A 22051-nucleotide genomic window follows, 5' to 3' on the forward strand; every position below is an offset into this window, starting at 1 on the left:
TTCTGCAAATAATTTTTCAGGTACAATGCCTACAAACCTAAATAAGGAGGTACATAAAGAAATAAAATTTATATGGGAGCCAGGAAAATTTGGTTCTAGTCATTTGTTCTGTCAATACATAGCTCGTTACTTTGAAACAAACCCTCTAAACATCAACTGCCTCACATAAAAGTAGGTTGAATAACACTACCTCTAAAGTCTTTCTTAGCTTTGCCTCAGTTTCCTCATCTGTGAAAGGGTAAATAACAAGCACTGTTACGGTATCCAAGTTACTAGGAAGAACATACAAAAATAATTAATGGTCCCGGCAGCGATGTGCAAGAAGCCTGTGGATGTCTACGTGGTGCGGTTGGGGTCACTCAAACACCTGTTGCTAGCTGTGACCCTGATTCATTGTCAATAATCAAACTTACATTGTTGTCTCTCATGTCCTTAGAAGCATAATAAATCAGCCTTTGGACGATGGCGTCATCCAAGATATCAGTGTTCTGAATAATGGAAGTCAGATGACTATAGATGTCTTCCTGTGAACATACCAGGGATGCACAGAAATTTGCGTTGCAAAACTAAAGGAATCAGAGGTAGCCCAAATGAATACCACCATTAAACTAAGCAATTCATCTCTACTGCACAGGAGATTTTTGTGTATCTTAATTGGGGCTTCCTAAACATAATATGCATCTTTAGGAGTTGAAGGCTTTTAGGTAGAGCAAAGTTCATTCTACAAACTATTTTAACTGAAATACATTCATATGGCAAAATCTAACTGAAGGCAAGGGTGGGCTACCTGACAATCAAGGGCTCTTGAAATCACTGTTGTAGGGCACTCAGAGGGAATGGAAATGCCCCTCAACCTAATTGTTGCCCTTACTACCAGGGTGTAGCCATGGTATTTAGGAATACATGTGATTCCCAAAGAGGCGGCTAAGCTACCAAATTTATTCCTAAGGGAGCTTTATAGGTCCTTGCTCCATTCATGCCTTTGTGGGGAGGAAGTTGTGATTCATTGTTGTTGTTGTTGTTTGGATAGAGCTCTAGACTCTGAGAATTGTACGGTTTGAGCAGATGCTGTGTGAGAAGGCTCTTGCAGATCCCTTAGGCAGCTCCACAGTCTTCAGAAGATGAGAGACTGGTGTTCTGAAATCTCCAACAGCCTCAGCATGTTACCTCGGGGTGCTGAGCCCATATTTAAAATGTGAAACAACTCTCTTTGAATACAGACCCTCACATGCAGTCAGGGGTGAGAGCCACTGGACGAAGGGAGAGAAGACTAGCCATTGGCGCTCACTGGGAGGCTGCACTCAATAACTGTCCAGAGCCTTACTTTGGAGGTCGACGGGCTTGTGTGTGGATGTGGCCCTGCTGTCCTGAGGCAAAGCATACAACTTCTCTGTGCCTGACTTTTCTTAGATGTCAAATGGAGACCGCCATACCTACCTTGTAAAGCTGCGAGGAGGGAATGTAATATGATACACTATTGTTTGCAAAGCTAACAATAAGTGTACATCAGAGGGTAGCTATTGTTATTTTACAAAAGGTTAATGAAGCCAGATAGCCTTCACATCCCCGAGGAAAGAACATTCGATTGTTAATTAGCACTGCAAACGCCCACGGGAGACCTGTTGGGATTCTCAGGGGAGTGCTGGAGTTATGCAGGAGGAGGCTGTAATCCACGGCTTGGGAGCCCACCATCCCCTTGTCCACACGCTCCTCTGAAAGATTATAGGAAGGGGCAGTCTTTGCTAACTGCTGGAGCTGGATACTCTGATACCTCAAATGCCAAAGGTAATTGTTTAGAGGTTATAATGACTTTCATTGTAAGTGCATTTTCTGAAAAAATGATTACCACATAAGAAACCAGAGAGAAAAGAGGAGGTTGAGGCAAAGAAGGATGTATGTGAAATGCTGAAATAACCAAACTAGAAAAAGTGAGTGGGAAGGGGATTTTTCTCTATTTTCCTTACCTTGCTGATAATATCTTCCTTGTTCAGCATGCCAAGAGTGAGGTTAATATCTCCAAAAGTCTCTGAAATGCATGGGAAAAATGAATTGAATCTATGCTAAAGTTCCCTCCTGTTAATTATAATCAATAGTCACAGAAAAATTTTTCTCTCTCCTTCCCTCTCTCACCCTCCCCTGCTTCTTAACTGCCAGCTTTCGGTTGGCAGGAACTATGTCTTATTCATATTTCTTTTACTTGACGTATTCGAAACTAGCCGATGGTCAGTATTTTTCCCCAAACATAAATTAAATGTGGAGGAAAAGATAAAAGATGCCAGATTTCTGTGTATCCCTCCAGTTCTGTAGGCATCACCTGCCTTACATCCTTTCCAGCAAGGCTCAGCCCTCAGGTTCCATGAGCTGAAGCCCTTACACCTGACAAGAGCCTGAGAGGGCAGCATGGGAAACGGTTCTCCCTCAGCACACTTTCCACCTCCTCCTTCCACACCCTCTTTCCTTCTGGGCCCTGCCAGTCCCCCTTGTGGCCCCATGCTCATGGAAGCTTGCTGTTTCCTGATAAGAGCATTCTAAAGGTTTTTGATGTGCACTCTCTGGGAATATTTGTATTTGAAGACCGCTCTCTGGAAAACTGAAAAAATGATTGAGTCAAAGAGATTGAGTAATTTTAGGCCCCACAGCAAGTTGCAGAAGAGATACTTTTGGAGACAGTGATTCTCCACAAGCCTCTAAGTCCAACGACAGAGCCCTTAGCAGTCTCTTTTTGGCAGAGCAGAAAGGCAACCAAACTTGAGAATTAGGGAAAATATTTCCAAAGAATTCTTATTTAATCAGTATTTAAGGTTAAACAATGTGGACAAAAAAAAAAAAAAAGTGGTTCAAAGAAGTAACCTCACAGGGTTATCTGATCATAAAATCCTAAATAGGCAGATCATGGTGGCTAGTCACACCTCAGGCACGCATGCATATGTGTGTGTGTGTGTGTTGTGTGTATAGGTTTTTGGTTAATCCCTTTATTTTTTTGTTTTTCACCTAGCCACACAAGCCTATCACTTCTTAGTCAGAGGTTTAGCTATACTTTAAACAAGCCAGTTCATTGTTTCTGTGTGTCTAGGTTAGCACACCTTTGAAACAAGATGTGACCACCTTCGGAGAGCGCATAATCTCATTAAGTATACTGTAACTTAGTCCCCACCTTCCTTCCTCCCACCTTTATGTAATCTTCCTTAGGTTCCCTCCTTTATTTCAAATGCATAAATGAAACTGCAAAAGCGTTACTTTTCCAGAACATTTAAGAACTTGCTCCCCAGCCTATGTCATCAATTTAGCTCAAAAAAGTCATACAATTTATGTACAGGTTTGGATGTTTCTTACAGTAACAAAAATAAATGGTCATTCTTGTGTTGCAGCCACTTTATCCTCAGGCAGACTATTCATTTTAAAGACTATGCAATCATCTCCCAGGCTCCTAGTCTATCCTCGGTCATTTACAATTAGTGTGATTTGATCATTTTGGAACTAAGAGAGAGTGGAGAGAGACAGTCTTACTTTAGCATAGCTTCTCACAAAACCTTTAAGGTGTATAGACCTCCCACCATGACACACACCATCCCCTGCCCCACATATGCATGTGGCCACACAGACCCAAAACACTGAACTCCGCAGGAGAGTGTGAGGCTTACCTACGGATTCCTCCTTGCCCTGAGTCATGTCTTTTCTGTTTCAGGCGAAGAGATAGCACCGAAGTATCTGAAACAGTAGGCTCAAAATTCAAAGAAGCAGGTTGGCAGGTTTCTCATACAAGGTTCACATAAGATTCTCTAACTGAAAGTTCCCTCCTTCACTTGATGGGCACAATGACCTGGAAGCTCCAGCGATGGGCTGCTGTTGAGGAGGAGGATGCTGTATTCTACCACTAGGACATTTTCTTGCTTCTGAGCTCCTGCTGACCAACAAAATGGGTGCATCTCACCAAATAGTGTCCCTTTAGTGGAGACCAGAGGATCGGAGAGGGAAGAAATTAGAGCCTGGAACTTAAACCATTTTTGTAGACCAAACGAGCTCCTCTCTCTAAACTTGGGTCCATTGATCACAAATTTGGGAATGATTTTCAGTGGTCACTTTACAGGCTTGGTGGTGGTAAAGCCTTTATGGTGGTCTTGTTGATTGTTCTACTTGGTGAAAGTCAGTCACACAAACTGGGCATGCTCAGTGTACTGGAATCCCTGCCAGGGGCAGTTGGATGGAATGTCCAACTGACGACAGCAAAGCAAAGCTCTCTCTACTTCCCTCCCGGCTCTCCCCACCCCACCCCCATCCTGGATGTGGCTGCACTCCAGGCTCAGGATTTTTCTCTTGACTCCATTCTCTCTTCTGGTTTTCAAATGATTTTTTTATCCAGACCTCTTAGCTATAATGCTTTCAACTTTACTAGTATGGACTTAAATCTGGTCTCCATACCCCCCTAACCCTAAATCTATATGACCACAATTTCCAAGGTGTGTCCAGATGGTATGTTAATGTGACCTGATAGAGGGAGTGGAAAGCACATCCTAGCAATCTATAGGTCTGTTTGGGAAAGGGGCCTGGTGCTGGTGGTGGTGGGGAGTGGGGGGTGGCTCAGCACCGTGCTCAGGTGCTGCTGCTTCTCTGGCTATCTTCCCTTCATTAGTGAACTTTATTCCACATTCTGAGGTAAAATGCTTCCAACTAAATCTTTGAATTCACTGTTGTTTTCATAGACCGATATTTTTTAATGTACTTACTCAGGGGTCCTCCGCAGGCTGGTGTTTCAGAACATTTTCAGCTTCCAAGTCAGCATCACTATTTTCTGATGTGTCCACAAGTGCCTAGTAACAGGAACCACCTGGTGCCTTACTTAAAAAATCCCTTCCCAGGTCCATGTCAGACCTGGTAAATTAGAACGAGTGTCAGAAATCTGTATTTTTAATGAGTGCCCCGGTGATTCTTAGGTTTGCTAAATTCTGAGAAGCACTGGCCAAGATCCTTGCCCAATCACCCATTAGTGGACAACTGAAAATATGGCAGTTACCTCAAGGGCATCCACTGGGTTGGGCACAACCAGCAGTTGCTCACCTTGTCACCCCGACTCAGCCATTGGAGAAGGGTTGAGAATTGGTGGGTCAGAAAGGTATGGAGGTGATGAGAGGCAGCCTAAAAACCCTAATGTCTTACAGGAAAATAAAGAAACATTTGGCAATTATGTGCACTTAGAATTATAAAGAACAATGTGCAATAGAATCACGAAGAAGAAAGCTAGCCATTTAGGTGTTGCTATAACCCATGTCTTACTCTTTTTGTAAATGATGTCATAAATTTTTGTGAATGTCTGTACATAAAGAATTCTTTGATTTCACTCTGGCTGGTGTGCCTTAGTGGATTGAGTACCAGCCCACAAAACAAAGGGTCACCGGTTCAATTCCCAGTCAGGGCACATGCCTGGGTTGTGGGCCAGGTCAGATCCCCAGTGGGGAACATGTGAGAGGCAACCACACATTGATGTTTCTCTCCCTCTATTCCCCTCTAACTAAAATAAATAAGTAAATCTTTAAAAAAACAAATGTTTTGATTTCATACAGATTAGAAAAGTTAGGTGATCAATTTTTTCTATTTATTTGCCAAGAGTTAGTTACTGTTTTCAGTGCAAATATATGGTGTTCATCTATGTTATCATGACAAAGTATATATTCAAAATACCTATTTTTCCCCCAGAGCATGATCTAAAATAAAAGGAAAGAGAAAAAACAACATGGAACTTGGAGTTCAGAAACTTGAATTGCATCTAAGTTCTGCTTCAAACTAGTTGTATCCCTCTGGAAAAAATCAGCCTCTCTAGACTGGGCTTGTGTTGTCAATTGTAAAATATGAGGATCACATTAGTTGTGAGGATCACAAGTAATCCTTAGCTGACCTAAGGATTATTATTTCCTGCACAAAGCGACTTACTTTCTATTTTCTTGGTAATGCCAAAATCATTTGTAATGCTGTTTTTAATTCCTAAGCAACAAGCTTATGATTTATTTGTATTGGATCTTTTGTGAATAAGAAATGCCCTATACTTTTCCCCACATAGACCCAGGATGAAGACTCCCTTCTTCCTTGCACTGATAGCAGCAGCTGGTGATGGAGGTGGAGGAGGTCTAGGGATTGAATGTAAGAGAACCACTGTGGAGGGCACAGGAAGATTCACGAAAACACCTGAAAGCCTAGTGACTAAGCCTCATTAATGTTTGTGGAATAATAAACCTCAAGGGATATTAGCCATGAATTGCTAATATGAAACATGTGTAAACAGCAGTTACTTTTTTGTATATTATTTTTAACATGTTGCATTTTAAAATTGAGACTCTGATTTGAAAGTCATCACTTCAGGAATTCAGAAGGTGCTTAGGAATTTAATCCAGACAAGGAAATTTGAAGATGGATTTATATAATGATTTCACTCTCAAGTGATAGGTAATTCAAGCCCCTGCAGATGAGTAAGTAATTTTCTAGCAATTTGTTTCTCCAATGCCTCTCCTATCAGGCATCCCTAGCTTCATTACTAACAAGCGCCAGGAGGAGAACACAGCCCAACCTTGTAATTTGGAGGAGCGAGGAAGCCCTTGACCCCCACAGACCTCACCTAATGCCTGGCATCACAGAAACTGGCTGGCTGCTTTCTGGAGCTCATTTGACCTTGGCTGAAGCTTTTAGAAAGACTAGGTCTTAACTGTTAGGTTGTGTTAGTGAGAAATGAAACGTCATGTTTTTGACTGAGGAATTTAGCTTTAATGGTTGCTAGATAATTCAATGGTTGCTAAGATATCTCAGCTTTCCATAATAAATTACTTGGGTCCCCTAACTTCCTAAGTAAGTAAATCCTTTTAAAAAAGTCATTAGTATTATATTTTTAAGCATTAAAGGATACTTGACTACCTCTGGGTGATTATCTTATATTTACAAAGCAAAAAAAAAAAAATAGTTTACTTTTTTTTTTCCTTAAGGAAACAAATACTTCTCTGTTGTCTTTTGATTCCTTTTATAACATTAAAAACACATAATTCATGATTTTGGTAGTTTCAATGGCCTCTCTAGATAGATCATAAAAAATGTGGATATTTTTATGGTATACTTAGAGACTTTTAAAATCCTATAAATATTCAATGAGTTTACAAAAACAGCTTATTAAGTGAAAGTCTTCAAAAACATTTAAGTCAAGAACTAATGGTTAAATATTAGATAAAAGTTCAATTGATAAATTTTGGGTTACCAGAATCATTCAGATATGAGTAGGGATTTTGCGGGAAAAGAGGCACATCTCAACACCACAGGTCAAGGACTGAAAAACAAACCATGACTTTTGTGGTTTGTCTTAGTGTTACAATAGGTCTTTCTTTCCTTCCTCCCTTCCTCCCTCCCTCCCTCCCTTCCTTCCTTTTTTTACTGTTATTCTATTATAGTTGCCCCAATTTTCCCTCCTTTGCCCTCCTCTGCTCAACCTACACCCCTGCTCCCACAGTCAATGCCTTCACTGTTCATGTCTGTGAGTCATTCATACATATTCTTTGTCTAGTTCCTTCCCCCATTATACCCCTTTGCCCTCCCCTCTGGTCACTTCCAGTCTGTTGCATGTTTCCATGCCTGTGGTTCTATTTTGTTCATTACTTTATTTTGTTTATTAGAGTACTCTTATAGGTAAGATCATATGCTATTCATCTTTACTGACTTATTTCACTTAGCATAATATTCTCCAGTTCCATCCATGCCATCACAAAAGGTAGGAGTTCCTTTTTTCTTTCTGCTAAATGTATTCCATTTTGTAAATGTACCAGTTTTTTGATCTGCTTATATAGTGATGGGTATTTAGGCTGTTTCCAGCAGTTGGCTATCGTAAATAGCACCTCTATGTACATAGGGGTGCATAAGTTCTTTTGAATTGGTGATTCAGCACTCTTAGGGTATACTCCCAGCAGTGGAATCACTGAAAAAAAAAAAAATCCCATTTGCTATAGCAACAAGAAAAATAAAGTACCTGGGAATAAATTTAACCAAGAAGATAGAAGACCTGTACACAGTTAACTATAGAACACTAAAGAAAGAAATTAAAGAAGATACAAATAAATGGAAGCATGTACCATGTTCATGCATTGGAAGAATCAACTTCATTAAAATGTCCATGCTACCCAAAGCGATCTATAGATTCAATGCAATTCCTATTCAAATACTAATGGCATATTTCACAAATGTAGAACAAATGTTTCAAAAATTTATATGGAACCCAAAAAGACCCTGAATAGCCTGAGGAATCTTAAGAAAGAAGAACAAAGTAGGAAGGATCACAATACCTGATATCAAACTGTACTTCAAGGGCACTGTAATGAAGAGAGTCTGGTACTGGCATAAGAACAGACCCACACATCAATGGAACAAAATAGAGAGCCCAGAAAGGAATCCAGGTCTCTACAGTCAATTAATATTTGACAAAGGGGAGATCCAAGAATGGCAAAGAAATAAGAGAAAGCTACACTAACCTCCTCCCAGGACCAATCTGGAATTACAACTACATTGTAGAGAAATCATACATAATAACCAACTGAACAATATGTGGAGAGAGGCCTTATAATCACTACAGACACAAGGAACAGCTTCACCTCAACATGATTGGTACAGAGTGTGAAGGAGAGAAGAGGACTGGATGGCACCGACAGGTGGCAGCTGAGGTACTAAAGGAATATTTCAGTGACCAGGGGACCCCTGAGAAGTGTGGGGTCTAAACTCCAAGCTGGGCTCCCCAGCCTATAGCATCAGAGCCAGAAAAGAACCCAGATCACATCTAGCTGCAGAGTTTCAATCTGCCAGGGAGAGACAGCTGGAGGCACAGAGAACCTCTTAAAGAGCCAATACATAAAATTTCATTTGCAACCATTTCCCTGGGTTTGGGACAAGGGGTGACAGAGCAGACTAGAGATGCTTTAGGAGAGACAGGAGACGGTGGCTTTGGGGGGAGAACTGACAGAGCAGCCCCCAGAATCCCTATGCTGAGTCACTTCCCATGCTGCAGAAGCCATTACTCTCTGGCAGAGCACTCCTCTGAATGGCATTAGCCTGAGGGGAAGCAATAGGCCCACCCATAGGAATTACTCTGCCCCACCCTGTGGTACTTAAACTGGGCTGCTGATGACAGCTTGATTAGATTAACGACTAAAGGAGACAGCCATAGCTTGTGGACCCCTGATAGTCTCGAACAGGCTGACACCATCTGGCATCACCAAGGTGGATCAAGAAAGAGAAAAGTGCCCCTGAACAACAGCATACAATACCTGGTGAATGGAGTGACCCTTAGTCAGCCAGCTGGAGGGGAGGACCCACTAAAGAATGACCCAACAACAATCAAAACCCAATTACAACCTGAGAGCCAAAATAAATGGCATAAAGGGCATCCCAAGAGCATCAAGTTCAGGAGATCAAGGAGACTGCACCATTGAGTCCCACAGGCCTCCTACCGCAGAAAGTCACACCACAAAGACAGGGAGTCAAAGCAGATCAATCTAAGAAGCAGAAACAAGCAAAAAGAATCACCCAAAATGGGGAGACAAAGAAACAACCCCCAGTTGAAAGGAAAGGAAGAATGCCCAGAAAGAGTGCTAAATACTTTAGAGGCAAGTAAACTGTCAGACATTGAGTTCAAAATGGTGGTTATAAAGGAGGAGTAATCAAAAAAAATCCCAGCACACTAAATCCCTGGTCTGGACAGTTTCATAGGTGAACTTTACCGAACATTTAGGGAACAGCCAACACCTATCCTTCTCAAACTATTCCAAAAAATTCAAGATGAGGGAAGGCTCCCAAACTCTTTTTATGAGGCCAGTATTATCCTAATTCCAAAGCCAGATAAAGGTACAACAAAGAAAGAAAACTATAGGCCAACATTGCTGATGAACATAGATGCTAAAATCCTCAACAAAATATTGGCAAAACAGATCAAGCAATACATTACAAAGATAATACATTATGATCAAGTGGGATTCATCCCAGGGATACAAGAATGGTACATTTGCAAATCAATAAATGCAATACACCACATAAACAAAATGAAAGACAAAAATCACATGATCATATCAATAGATGCTAAAAAAGCATTTGATAAAGTATAGCACCTATTTATGATAAAAGTGCTCAGTTAAGTAGGAATAGAGAGAGCATACCTCGACATAATAAAGGCCATATATGTGAAACCTACAACCAACATCACATTCAATGGGCAAAAACTAAAAGCTTTCCCACTAAGATCAGGAACAAGACAAGGATGTCCACTTTCACCACTTATACTTAACATAATATTAGAAGTCCTAGCCACAGTGATCAGAGAAGAAAAAGAAATAAAAGGCATCCAAATTGGAAAGGAGGATATAGAAATGTCATTATCTGTAGATGACATGACAGTGTACATAGAAAACCCTATAGACTCCACTAAAGAAAACTACTTGACCTAATAAGTAAATTTGGCAAAACAGCAGGATACGAAGTCAATATTCATAAATTGAAGGCATTTTGTACACCAGCAATGAAATATCAAAGACGAAAACTAGGAAAAACTCCCAATTACTATAGCAACAAGAAAAATAAAGTACCTAGGAATAAACTTAACCAAGGAGGTAAAAGACATGTCTTGGAAAACTACAGAACACTGAAGAAAGAAATTAAGGAAGATACAAATAAATGGAAGCATATACTATGTTCAGAGATTGGAAGAAGCAACATCATTAAAATGGCCATACTACCCAAAGCAATCTATAAATTCAACACAATCCCTATTAAAATACCAATGACATATTTCACAGATTTAGAACAAATATATGGAACCAAAAATGACCCTGAATAGCCTCAGCAATCTTGAGAAAGAAGAACAAAGTGTGAGGGATCACAATACCTGATATTAAACAAGGCCACTGTGATGAAAACAGTCTGGTACTGGCATAAGAACAGACACATAGATCAATGAACAGAACAGAGAGTCCAGAAATAAACCCAAGTCTCTATGGTCAATTAATATTTGACAAAGGGTGCAGAAGCATAAAATGGAGTAAAAATAGCTTCTTCAACAAATGGTGTTGGGAGATCTGGACAGGTACTTGCAAAAAAATGAAACTAGACCACCAGCTCACACCATACACCAGACTATACTCAAAATGGATAAAACTGTGACTCTTCTTGTTTCTTTCTGCTTCTCAGATTGATCTGCTTTGACTCCCTGTCTTTGTGGTGTGACCTTCTGTGGTAGGAGGCCTGTGGGACTCAGTGGTGCAGTCTCCTTGATCTCCTGAACTTGATGCTCTTGGGATGCCTTTTATGCCATTTATGTTGGCTCTCTGTAATTGAGTTTTGATTGTTGTTGGGTCATTCTTTGGTGGGCCTTTCCCTACGGCTGGCAGACTGTTAGTCTCTCCACCCACCAGGTCTTGTACAGCTGTTGTGCTGCCAGAAGAAAACAGTACAGCTCAGGAAACAAACCCACACCCTCAAAAATAACCCCCACCCATGATCACACTATCAACAGCAAATGAGCCAGTATTAGTAAAGGTGTAAAGAGATTAAGACTCTTATAAGGAAAAAAAAAAACAAATATGAGATGACTAAGTGAAATAAAAATGATTTTGAGAGGGTAGAGGGAGGAGCAATAATAAGAGTAGGGAAGATGGACAAGGTGAAGGGAGAAAGAAAGTAACATACATTGTAAGTAAAAAAGCGAGGGGAGAAGGCAGAATGGAGTAAGAGAAGGGAAGTGCATAGTATTAGGTTTACCCAGAAATTTAAAAAAATATATAGTTAGGGAAAGAAAAAAAAATAGAAACCAAATTAGAGAAAAAGATCCACCACAGCACTATCAACAACCAATGAGCCAAAATTAATATAGGTGGGATGGCAATAAGGGGGTGGGGAAAGAAAAGCTTAAGCGATGTCTAGAGGAAAGGGAAGTGATTTTGAGAGGATAGAAGGAGAAGGAATACTAAGAGTGAGGAATGGAAACTAGGCTAAGACAGGGAAAAATTAAAATCTGAGATAAAAAAAATAAAGGGCAGGAAGAAGGCAAAATGGAGTAGGGGAGGGGAACAATAAAATTTGAGATTTGAAATACCAAAATAGTGAAGATCTAGAAATAAAGTTGAAAAAAATGCTCAGCAACCACCTTATCCGCAACCAACAAGCAAAGATTGATAAAGGTGGAGAGAGAATAATGGTATTTTAAGAGTAGGAAAAAGAATGTGATTTGACTAATGACAGGAAAAAATGGTTTTGAGAGGATGGAGTGGGGAGAAATAGTAAGGGAAGGGAAACAAGTTATAGCAAGAGAGAAAATAAAATTAAAATAGAAAATAAGAAGAGGAAAGAAGGTAAAATGGGGAAAGAGAAGGGAGGAGCAAAATATGAGATTTGAAATAAACTGTAATATAAAATCTAGTGACTTAATATGTACACGCTTGAAGAACAAGAAATGAATGCTAACAAGCTCTGCAGAAGAGAAACTATCACAAATGACACAGTGGAATTTGTCCTGGTAACATCTAGTATTTACAACTTTTTTCTCTTTCTGGATCCACCCTTGGTGATGCCAGATGGTGTCCCAGTCTGGCCTTAGGCAGCGTGTTGGAGACTAAGGGGTCCACAAGCTATGGCTGTCTCCTTTAGTTGTTAATCTAATCAAGCTGTAGTCAACAGCCCAGCTTAAGCACCACAGGGTGGGGCAGAGTAATTCCTATGGGTAGGGCTATTGCTTCCCCTCAGGCTGATGCCACTTGGAGGGCAGTGCTCTGCTTGAGCAAGAAGGCTCCTGCAGCATGGGGGATGACTCAGCCCAGGGACCCTGGTGGCTACTCCCTCAGTTCTGTCCCCAAAGCCACTGTCTCCAGTCTCTCCTCAAGCATCTCCAGTCTGCTCTGTCCCCCCTCTGCCAGAGCCTAGGGTAAGTGGCTGCAAATGAAATTTTATGTGTTGGCTCTTTAAGAGACTCTGTGACTCCAGCTGTCTCTCCCTGGCAGATTGAAACTCTGGATGTTATCTGGGTTCTTTTCTGGCTCTCGTGCTGTAGGCTGGGGAGCCCAGCTTGGAGTTTAGACCCCACACTTCTCAGGGGGACCCCCACAGCTGCTGAAATATTCCTCAAGTACTTCAGCTGCCACCCGTGGGCACCCATCCAGCTCTCTTGCGTCTCCTCTGCACTCCATACCATCATGTTGTGCTGAAGTGTTTTCTTCTGTCTGTGGTTATAAGTCTTCTTCCAGTTATTGTTCGGTTGGTTATTCTGGGTGATTTCTCTACAATTTAGTTGTAATTCCAGATTGATCCTGGGAGGAGGTTAGTGTAGCTTCCACTTAGTCCTCCACCATTCTTGCATCTCATATATGTTTTTATCACCAGTTTCAGTAATTATCAAGTCATAGTTCACCTTCTTTCATCCATGTCCCCCCTTTCCCTGCTTTTATGGATTGTTTTAAAGCAAATCCCTGATTCAAAGAATCTACAGATTGTTTTAGGTAGTATGGACATTTTAATGATGTTCATTCCCTATCCATGAACACGGTATGTGCTTGCACTGATTCGTATCTTCAATTTCTTTCTTCAGCATGTTATAATTTTCTGAGTACAGGTCTTTTACATCCTTGTTTAGGTTCATTCCTAGGTATTTTGTTCCTATTGGAGCAATTGTGAATGGGATTGTTTTCTTTATTTCCCTTTTTGTTAGTTCATTTTTGGCATATGAAAATGCAACTGATTTCTGAATATTAATTTTTTATCCTGCTACTTTGCTCAATTCATTTATCAGTTCTAGTAGTTTCTTGGTGGAATCTTTGGGGCTCTCTATGTACAGAACCATGTCATCTGCAAATAAAGACATTTTACTCCTTCTTCTCCAATTTGGATGGCTTTTAATTCTTCTTCTCTAATTGCTGTGGCTATGACTTCCAGAAAGCAAGTACCATATGATTTCACTCATATGTGCAATCTAATAAATAAACTGAACTAACAAGCAAATCAGAGACAGACTCATAGATGGAGAACAGATGACAGCTAGTGGAGGGGGGTGGGTTAGGGGGTGGAGAGATTGGACAAAAAGGAAAAAGGATTCATGGACAAAGACAACAGTGTGGTGATTGCTGGGGGAGTGGAGTGTAAGGGGACTAAACGGGAATGGAAAAAATACAATAAAGATTAAAATTTAAACAAAGAGTCCTTAAAGAAAACATAAGCATAATACCATTATTATACTTCAAAAAATTAACACCATTTTCTTAATATCATTAAATATTTAGTTTAATTTACTCAGAGTATCATTATATGCTTTTTAGAGTTCATTTGTTTGAATATGAGCCAGTTATGGTACATCCATTGCAATTAGCTGATATGCCTCTTAAGTCTATTTCCATGTATAGATTTAAAAAATTTGACACCTGTGTAAAGAATGATGTAAATTCTTCCCATTTCCTAACTAAACAGTCAATAAAGTCTGCATAATTTACCTGTGCTATTTGGAATATATTTGTTTTTGGTGGAATAAAATAAATGCTATATCACTTACTGGCTATAGATCAGCTGTAAATTAGAGGTTCCTATGAAATTTTCCTCAGGTCCAATTAATTTGCTAGAGTGGCTCGCAGAACTTAGAGAAACATTTTACTTACTAGATTACCAGTTTACTATAAAAGGATATAATTTAATAACAGGCAAATGGAAGAGATGCACAGTGCAAGGCACAGGGAAAGGGCGAGGAGTTTCCATGACCTTACTACACACTCTACTCTCCCCATTCATGTGTCCACCAGCTTGGAAGCTCTCCAGACCTTTTTGTGTTTTTTTAATGGACATTTCATTACATAGGCATAAATAATTAATCATTGACCATTGGTGATCGAACTCAATCTCCGGCCCCTCTCTCCTCCTCTCTCCTCCTCTCAGGTGAAGGTCAGGGGTGGGACTGAAAGCCCCAACCCTTTAATCCCATGGTTGGGTCGTCTGGCCACCAGCCCCTATTCTCAGGAGTTTTCCAAAAGTCTCCTCATTAAATAACAAAAGACATATTTATCACTCTCAACACTTAAGGAAATTTTAAGGTTTTGGGAGCTGTGAGCTAGAAAGCCTGAATGAAGGCCAAATTTACATGACAAATACATTTTGGTTGTACAGATACTACAATATTGCACGTGGTTTAAAGTTAATGTGAACAAAATTTACTACTGCCTGCTGTGACTTAACATGCAGACTATACCAGAATGATTGTTTTCCCTATTTACAAAACATTGGTTTGGTAAAAGATAGCAATATTAAGGAAATAAAGAGAAAATAAGCTTAAAGACAAGACAATAATGAACAATTTCAGCTATAAACACTTGCCTTATAAAGACAAACACATATAAGAAGGACTACTTTAAAAAGCATGTGTGTGCATATTTGCAGCTGTATGTATATCTTACTTGTATTTTAATTGGCAAGGTATATCATTCACAAATGATAGGATTTAGACAGATTTGTGGTTCTGAAGTTGGCACTTAAATATTTCCCTTGCCTGTCAAGAAGAAGTGTAGCTTTTAAGATTTATTAAATGTGGACCATATGCACATCTAAATTTAGACAGTTTTATTTAAGCGATTGAATTAGCAATTCTCACAAGGGCCATTTTGCTGCCAGTAGAAATAGGATTCTTCCACAGAGTCACAATAAAAACATTTTGAAGGCTCATGCATAGGAGAATGTGAGCAATAGTGGCAAGATTTATTGAAGCAGAAACAAAGGACTGCCTCCAGGTGCCTGTTGCCTCATCCATGACCAGGTGGCTTAGCTCCATCTTGCTGCAGACGTCCAGGGCTTCTGACCTGCACCACTGCCTGTCAGGCCCAGGAGGTCCAGGACCCGGAGGTGCAGAACTTCTCTGTGTCTCATTTCTCCATCTGTATGTGCTTGGTCAAAGACTGATGGCACCCGGGGCATGATTGATCGACACACCCAGGCTCAAAACTGCTACTGAGAGAGAACCTCAGGCCTTTGTTAAGCTTTAATTATATCGCCTCGGGTTTGGGAAAGAGTATGCCTCCTTTCAGACTAACCAATCTTCTTAATCCTTTCCTAGCTTGTGCTAGGCCCTCTTCCTATCCAATTCCTTTCCTGGATCTTCTGGTGTTCTGTGCTCTTATCCTATCTAATTCTTTTCCCAGATTTTCCCAGGCTAGACACTTGTTTTTTCTGGTCAACATGTGACTCCTACTGCACATGCCTCATAGTAGAAGGACCTACCCCTGCTCTATCTTGGCTTCTACTGTGCATGTACCCAGCAGGGAAAATTCCCCTTCTGTTTTATTCCTCCCCCAACCCATCCCCCCCCCGCCCCCACCCTCGTAACCTCTGGGCAGAGGCCAGTTGTTCCCTGGGGAGATTGGAAAGCCCATCCGTCCAGACTGATTGGGATTAATGTCCGTTTGGCAGAGGATGCAGCTGTGCCCTAGGGCACCTGGACATCAGGCTTAATGTCTGATTCCATTTGCTCCCTTCCTTTGTTAATATCTAGCTGGCTGCCTACTGTAACAATTTTGCCTCCATTTGTGCTGACTGTGTTGATGTTATATCATTTTCTCCACGTCAGGAGGGTCCCTGGGCTTGTCAGATTATTTTTGTGATGCCTGGGAAGTATCTCTTTCCTTTGGTAAGTGGTGAAGCAGGAGGTATGAGGAGGGGATGTTAGAGGCCTGTGCAGTCAGTCACCTGTGTCCTACTGTAAAACTCCTACCATGCTCTCACTCACCTCCAGTTCTTAGCAGGTAGCACCTTGGCCTCTGCTGGAAAAGTTGTAGACAGTCAGACCATTCCATCTTGACACAACTAAGATTTAAAAAATCTAGTGTATGAGCCAGTTTCTTTGGTTTGGAAAGCATATGATTGGCTGCAGATTTGTCCTTTGAAGTAAGAAAACTATTCCCACTTCCATATGATAGTACTTTAAATATTTGGTAAGATTTCCAGAACCATTCTATACCTCACAAATTTTTCTGTTTTCTAGGAAGTATCTACCTGCTCTCTCAATCGTTCCCACGATAATGTGATTTCCATGTCTCTCTTACTATCTTTCTCATTTTCCTCTAAATACCTTGTTGTGCTCAAAAGCCCCTCTGTATTGCCAATAACTTGATCGCAGTATTCCATACTGATGTAAACATTGAATTTCTCTTCCTTTAGGCTAAGACTGAAGTTTTGTTTTGTTCTTTTCAGCAGCTCTATCACACTGGGTTTCTATACTCTAATCAATTGTCAGGTCTTTTTCACTTGAATTGCCAGCATATTAGATCTTCTCTAACTCACGTTTAAATAAAGGAGTTTTTAAAAACAATTAAAAATGTATTATTCTGCTAAATTTAATCTTATTTGTTTAGGATTATCCTTATAGTATATTTTGATTCTTCTGCCTTCTAATAATATACCTCACAGTTTTGAGAAAAAATTCAAAGTACATCTACTTCAAATGAGGGCAGGGCATTTCACTTGTTTATTCATTTCTCTGTTTTTGGTTCCTAGAATAGTAGTCAGCATATAGTAGATGCTCAATAAATACTTGTCGAATGAATAAATTTTGAAAATAAACATTTAAAAATGGTTTAGATGCTGTAAACCAGGTGATCTCACCCGTAGGAGTATTTAGAAATTGGCAACACTGTACAGCCAGTATGGAGAGGATATCAGGGGACCAGAGACATGTTCATTAAAATGAAGGATGAATGTTTTTAGAAGCACTAAAAAATTAAGCTTAGTAAAATAAGTAAGTATTCAGGACAGTGAGCAGAGTTCTGGACCCCTGGGATTTCAGTGACAGACAAATATAGAGCAAGTCATAGTTATGCATCACATGGGGAGAGAGATCCTTGCCAGTGGGTAGGAGGGGTGAGTGTGTGAAGACCAGGGACCATCCCAGAAAGGAGCACAGAAGGAAACTGGTGGACTCCTACCACCCCAACACAATGGGCAAAACTCAGCTACTAGAAATAACAGAGAAGAAGGACAATTAATGAACAAACACTTGTTCATTAATTTTCAGATGGACCAGTATAAAATGTGTGGGGAAGGGAGTGGGGCTAGCAATCTGAGGACTTCTGCCCAGGTGCCCAAGATTCGCTCCTGGTAATTCAGCTCTGGGTCTAATTAGCTTTGAAGAATGTCTGGAACAATAGAAGTTTTAGTGTTATGGATTAAATGTTTGTGTCCTCCAGAAGTTTATTCATTGAAATCCTAACCTCCAGAGTTCTGGCCAAGAAGGAAGTGTAGGTAGAAACCCTTCACTTCCTCACACAACCAAAAGAAGGATAATAACCAATCTGAAATCAATAAACAACCAGAAGTGCCAGAAAATCAAAATGCATGGAACTCCAACAACCAAGGAATTAAAGAAACAGTCAACCAGACCAACCAGACCTGTAAGGGGGCGAACAGAGAGACCCACAGCATGGCAAGGCAGTGGACGGTGCAGATGGGGCTGGCTGCGGGGAGGAGGTGGTGGCAGGTTGCAAGGGTGGGGCTGACTTAAGGCAAAACTGAGACTCAGAGCTGACTGTGGACTATGGCAGTTGCCAAGGTAGGAGAAACTCCCAGTCTAACACAAGAGTTCATTGGAAAGTGCACTAGAGACCAGAAGGTGAGCTGCATTGTTCCCCGCCCAACTTAACAAGGCCCTGAACAAAGAAATAGGGCCCCAAATGAAAGAACAGAGCAAAACTCCAGAAAGAGAGCTAAGTCAGGAGGAGATAGCCAGCCTATCTGATGGAGAATTTAAAGCCCCGGTAATCAAAATGCTCACAGAACTGATTGAGCTTGGTTGAAAAATGAATGAACAAATGAAAGATAGCCAAAATGAAATAAAACAAAATATTCAGGGAAGCAACAGTGACAGGAAGGAAACCGGGACTCAGAGCAACGATTTGGAACAAAAGGAAGAAATAAACATCCAACCGGAACAGAATGAAGAAACAAGAATTCAAAAAAAATGATGAGAGACTTTTGAACCTCTAGGACAACTTAAAACATTCCAATATGTGAATCGTAGGGGTGCCAGAAGGAGAAGAACAACAGCAAGAAATTGAAAACTTATTTGAACAAATAATGAAGGAAAACTTCCCCAATCTGGTGAAGGAAATAGACTTGCAGGAAGTCCAGGAAGCCTAGAGAGTGCCAAAAAAGTTGGATGCAAGGAAGCACACACCAAGGCACATCATAATTACATCACCCAAGATTAAAGATAAGGAGAATCTTAAAAGCAGCAAGAGAAAAAGAGACAGTTACCTACAAAGGAGTTCCCATAAGATATCAGCTGATTTCTCAAAAGAAATATTTCAGGCAAGAAGGGGCTGGAAAGAAGTATTCCAAGTCATGAAAGGCAAGGACCTACATCCAACATTACTCTATCCAGCAAAGCTATCATTTAGAATGGAAGGGCAGATAAAGTGTTTCCCAGATAAGGTCAAGTTAAAGGAGTTCATCATCATCAAGCCCTTATTACATGAAACATTAAAGGGACTTATCTAAGAAATTGAAGAAGATCAAAAACTATTAATAGTAAAGTTATAACAAACTCACAACTGTCAACAAATGATCCTAAAAAAAGAAAAACAATGAAAAAACTAAGCAAACAACTAAAACAGGAACAGATTCAGAGAAATGGACATCACATGGAGGATTTTCAGTGGGGAGAGGGAGGGAAGGAATAGGCTCGGAAAGGTACAGGGAAGAGGAAGAATAATTGGTAGGCATCAAATAGATGGGGAGAAGTCAAAAATGGTATAGGAAACAGAGAACTCAAGGAACTTATATGTACAACCTGTGGACATGAACTAAGGGGGGATGCTGGAAGTTGGGGGTGCAGAGTGGAGGGGGCATAAAGGGAGGGAAATTGGGAAAACTGTAATAGCATAATCAATAAAATACACCTTAAAAAAAAAAAAAAGGAAATCCTGACCTCCAATATGATGGTGTTAGGAGGTGGGACATTTCAGTGGTAATTAGGTCATGAGGATGGACCCCTCATGAATGACTTTAGCGCCTTTATAAAAGAGACCCCAGAGAGATCTCTAGCCCTCTTTCTACCACTTGAGGATACAACATGAAGTCAGGGTATATTCTGTTCTCTCACGATGGGCTTAGGAAAGGGGACTGGTTCAAGGCTGCCTATAGGGGGGATTTGGAAAGTCATTTTAAGGTGGATGAGGGCAAGGAAAATAAAATAGAAATTAAAGTCTATAACTGGACCCTTCTTTATTCTGCTCCTGTTGACATCGATGAAGGAGCTACTTGAAGGTTCTTAATAAATCTATAAATTTTTCTTTCTGTATGTATTTATCATATTAATTCTCTCTTTCTTGACTACACAGTTGTGAGAGTTTTGGTTAAGCACTCAGTTGAAATAAAAACATGCTTTTGAGTGCACTCCTAATATTTTTATAAAAATTATACATTTGCTTATTATTGTCCATATTCATTAAGGTAACTTTCTATGAGTTGAGTATTTTTCTTCTCCCTTTTATGCCAATGCTTCCTCCTGCACCTCTGCTAAACACTTCATGCAGTAAAATTTCACAGATGGTACAAGGGGAAGACAGTAGTATTTATTCCACACATGCTATAGTCTAGCTACCGTATCTTACTGCTTTTCATTATATTAATATCTAATACTTCAACAGAATGATAAGGTGTTAACTATTCTTATTTCACAAATGAGAAAAACAAGGCTCACAAAGGATGTGGTGAAAGAGACTTAGGAACATAATTGATTTTCACAGGCAAACTTGGTCCTTGTTGACTAGATTGAATTAAGTGGGTAAGTAGATGGACTTTCTGTAGAGTACTTGCTTTCCTTTTTCCCTTCCCTAATTTCTGTTCTCTCATCACATACGTAGTTCAGCCAAACTTGAATTTTCTCTATTCAATCCAAGTTTCCTCATATCGTATCTCATTCTCTGAGGTATCACATCTATTTGGCAAGACCAAAATGAAGTGATCTGACATACTTCTCTTTGTGCCTGCCCCCAAGATTTACATGTTACTAATACTGGGTAGATCTGTGTATTTTCAGAGGAATTTCTGGAGACCTAAGACTCAATTTAAAAGAACAATAGCAAGTGTGCAAATTTTGAGTATCATGATACACTGGATTATACTGAGATTTAAGGGAGGAGTGAAGTCATGAAGACAGCAAGATTTTTCAGTCTTTAAAACATGCCACATGTCATGTGTTCACGGGACCCTGACTGTCATCTTCAAAATGCTTGTGTATACTTCCTGTCATCAAAGCCCCACAAAGTGAAGGACGGCAGGTGTTCTAACACCATGCTGTTGTGCAGGAGCCCGAGGCTCAGGTCTGCTGACTTCGGGAGCAACTCCCCTTCCTGATTTCCCCATTGAAGCAGCAGATGTTCGACCTGTGTTGGAAAATGGAATTACTGAGTGTTTAAAATTTTTCTTATTTTGCCGAACAGGATGAGGGCGCTTGTGGTTTTAAAGGCAGAGGTAAGAGGTGAGCGAATGTCATGGAGCGGGCAGCAGTGCAGAATGGGGGCAACTGGCTCAGGAGGCAGGAACTACTGAGTGGGATTCTGTAAGAGCAATGGTCATAAGACCATACTAATAAAATAAAAAATATTAGTACACACAATAAAAATTCCTAACAATAGAAACCATAGATCTCCAAACTCTCCCGGGTGCTATATCGTCCCGAGGCACTGCTCTATTTTGGACCTCACATTCCTGTCAGGAAAAACCTGCTCTTTTTAACGAAGACCCAGCATCTTGCACAGCAATGCCAATTTCCCAGCATCCTCCTCAATTTCTGCCGAGCACTGACTGTCGGGATGCTTTTAATGAGGCTGATTACCATTTTGGTAGCCAAAGAACACTTCCGTGCAAGAAGCAGAGAGTATGGCTTGGGACAAACACATCCCTGAGTTATTATTTATTATTCACAGGGACTATTCAGCTTTTTTGGGCGGGGTAGAAAACTAGAATAAAAATTAATTGTTATACTAACAGAGTGCTCCCAAAGGTATAACTGTGGTCCCTGAAAGCTAAT

At 40.4% G+C, this 22051-nt stretch overlaps 1 protein-coding gene across 1 annotated transcript in view; it reads right to left on the minus strand.

Moving 5' to 3' along the window:
- The window catches only part of MROH2B (maestro heat like repeat family member 2B), a 61495-nt gene extending 45553 nt beyond the window's left edge, over positions 1–15942 (minus strand). The window contains exons 1-3 of the mRNA XM_053918306.1: positions 15828–15942; positions 1965–2026; positions 414–524 (exon numbers count right to left, since the gene is read on the minus strand). Of these exons, the coding sequence (XP_053774281.1) occupies positions 414–524; positions 1965–2026; positions 15828–15942 (288 nt within the window). The remainder of the gene's footprint in view (positions 1–413; positions 525–1964; positions 2027–15827) is intronic.
- Positions 15943–22051: the final 6109 nt, after the last annotated feature.

The sequence above is a fragment of the Desmodus rotundus genome, chromosome 1 (assembly GCF_022682495.2).
Source record: "Desmodus rotundus isolate HL8 chromosome 1, HLdesRot8A.1, whole genome shotgun sequence".
Taxonomy (NCBI): Eukaryota; Metazoa; Chordata; class Mammalia; order Chiroptera; family Phyllostomidae; genus Desmodus; species Desmodus rotundus.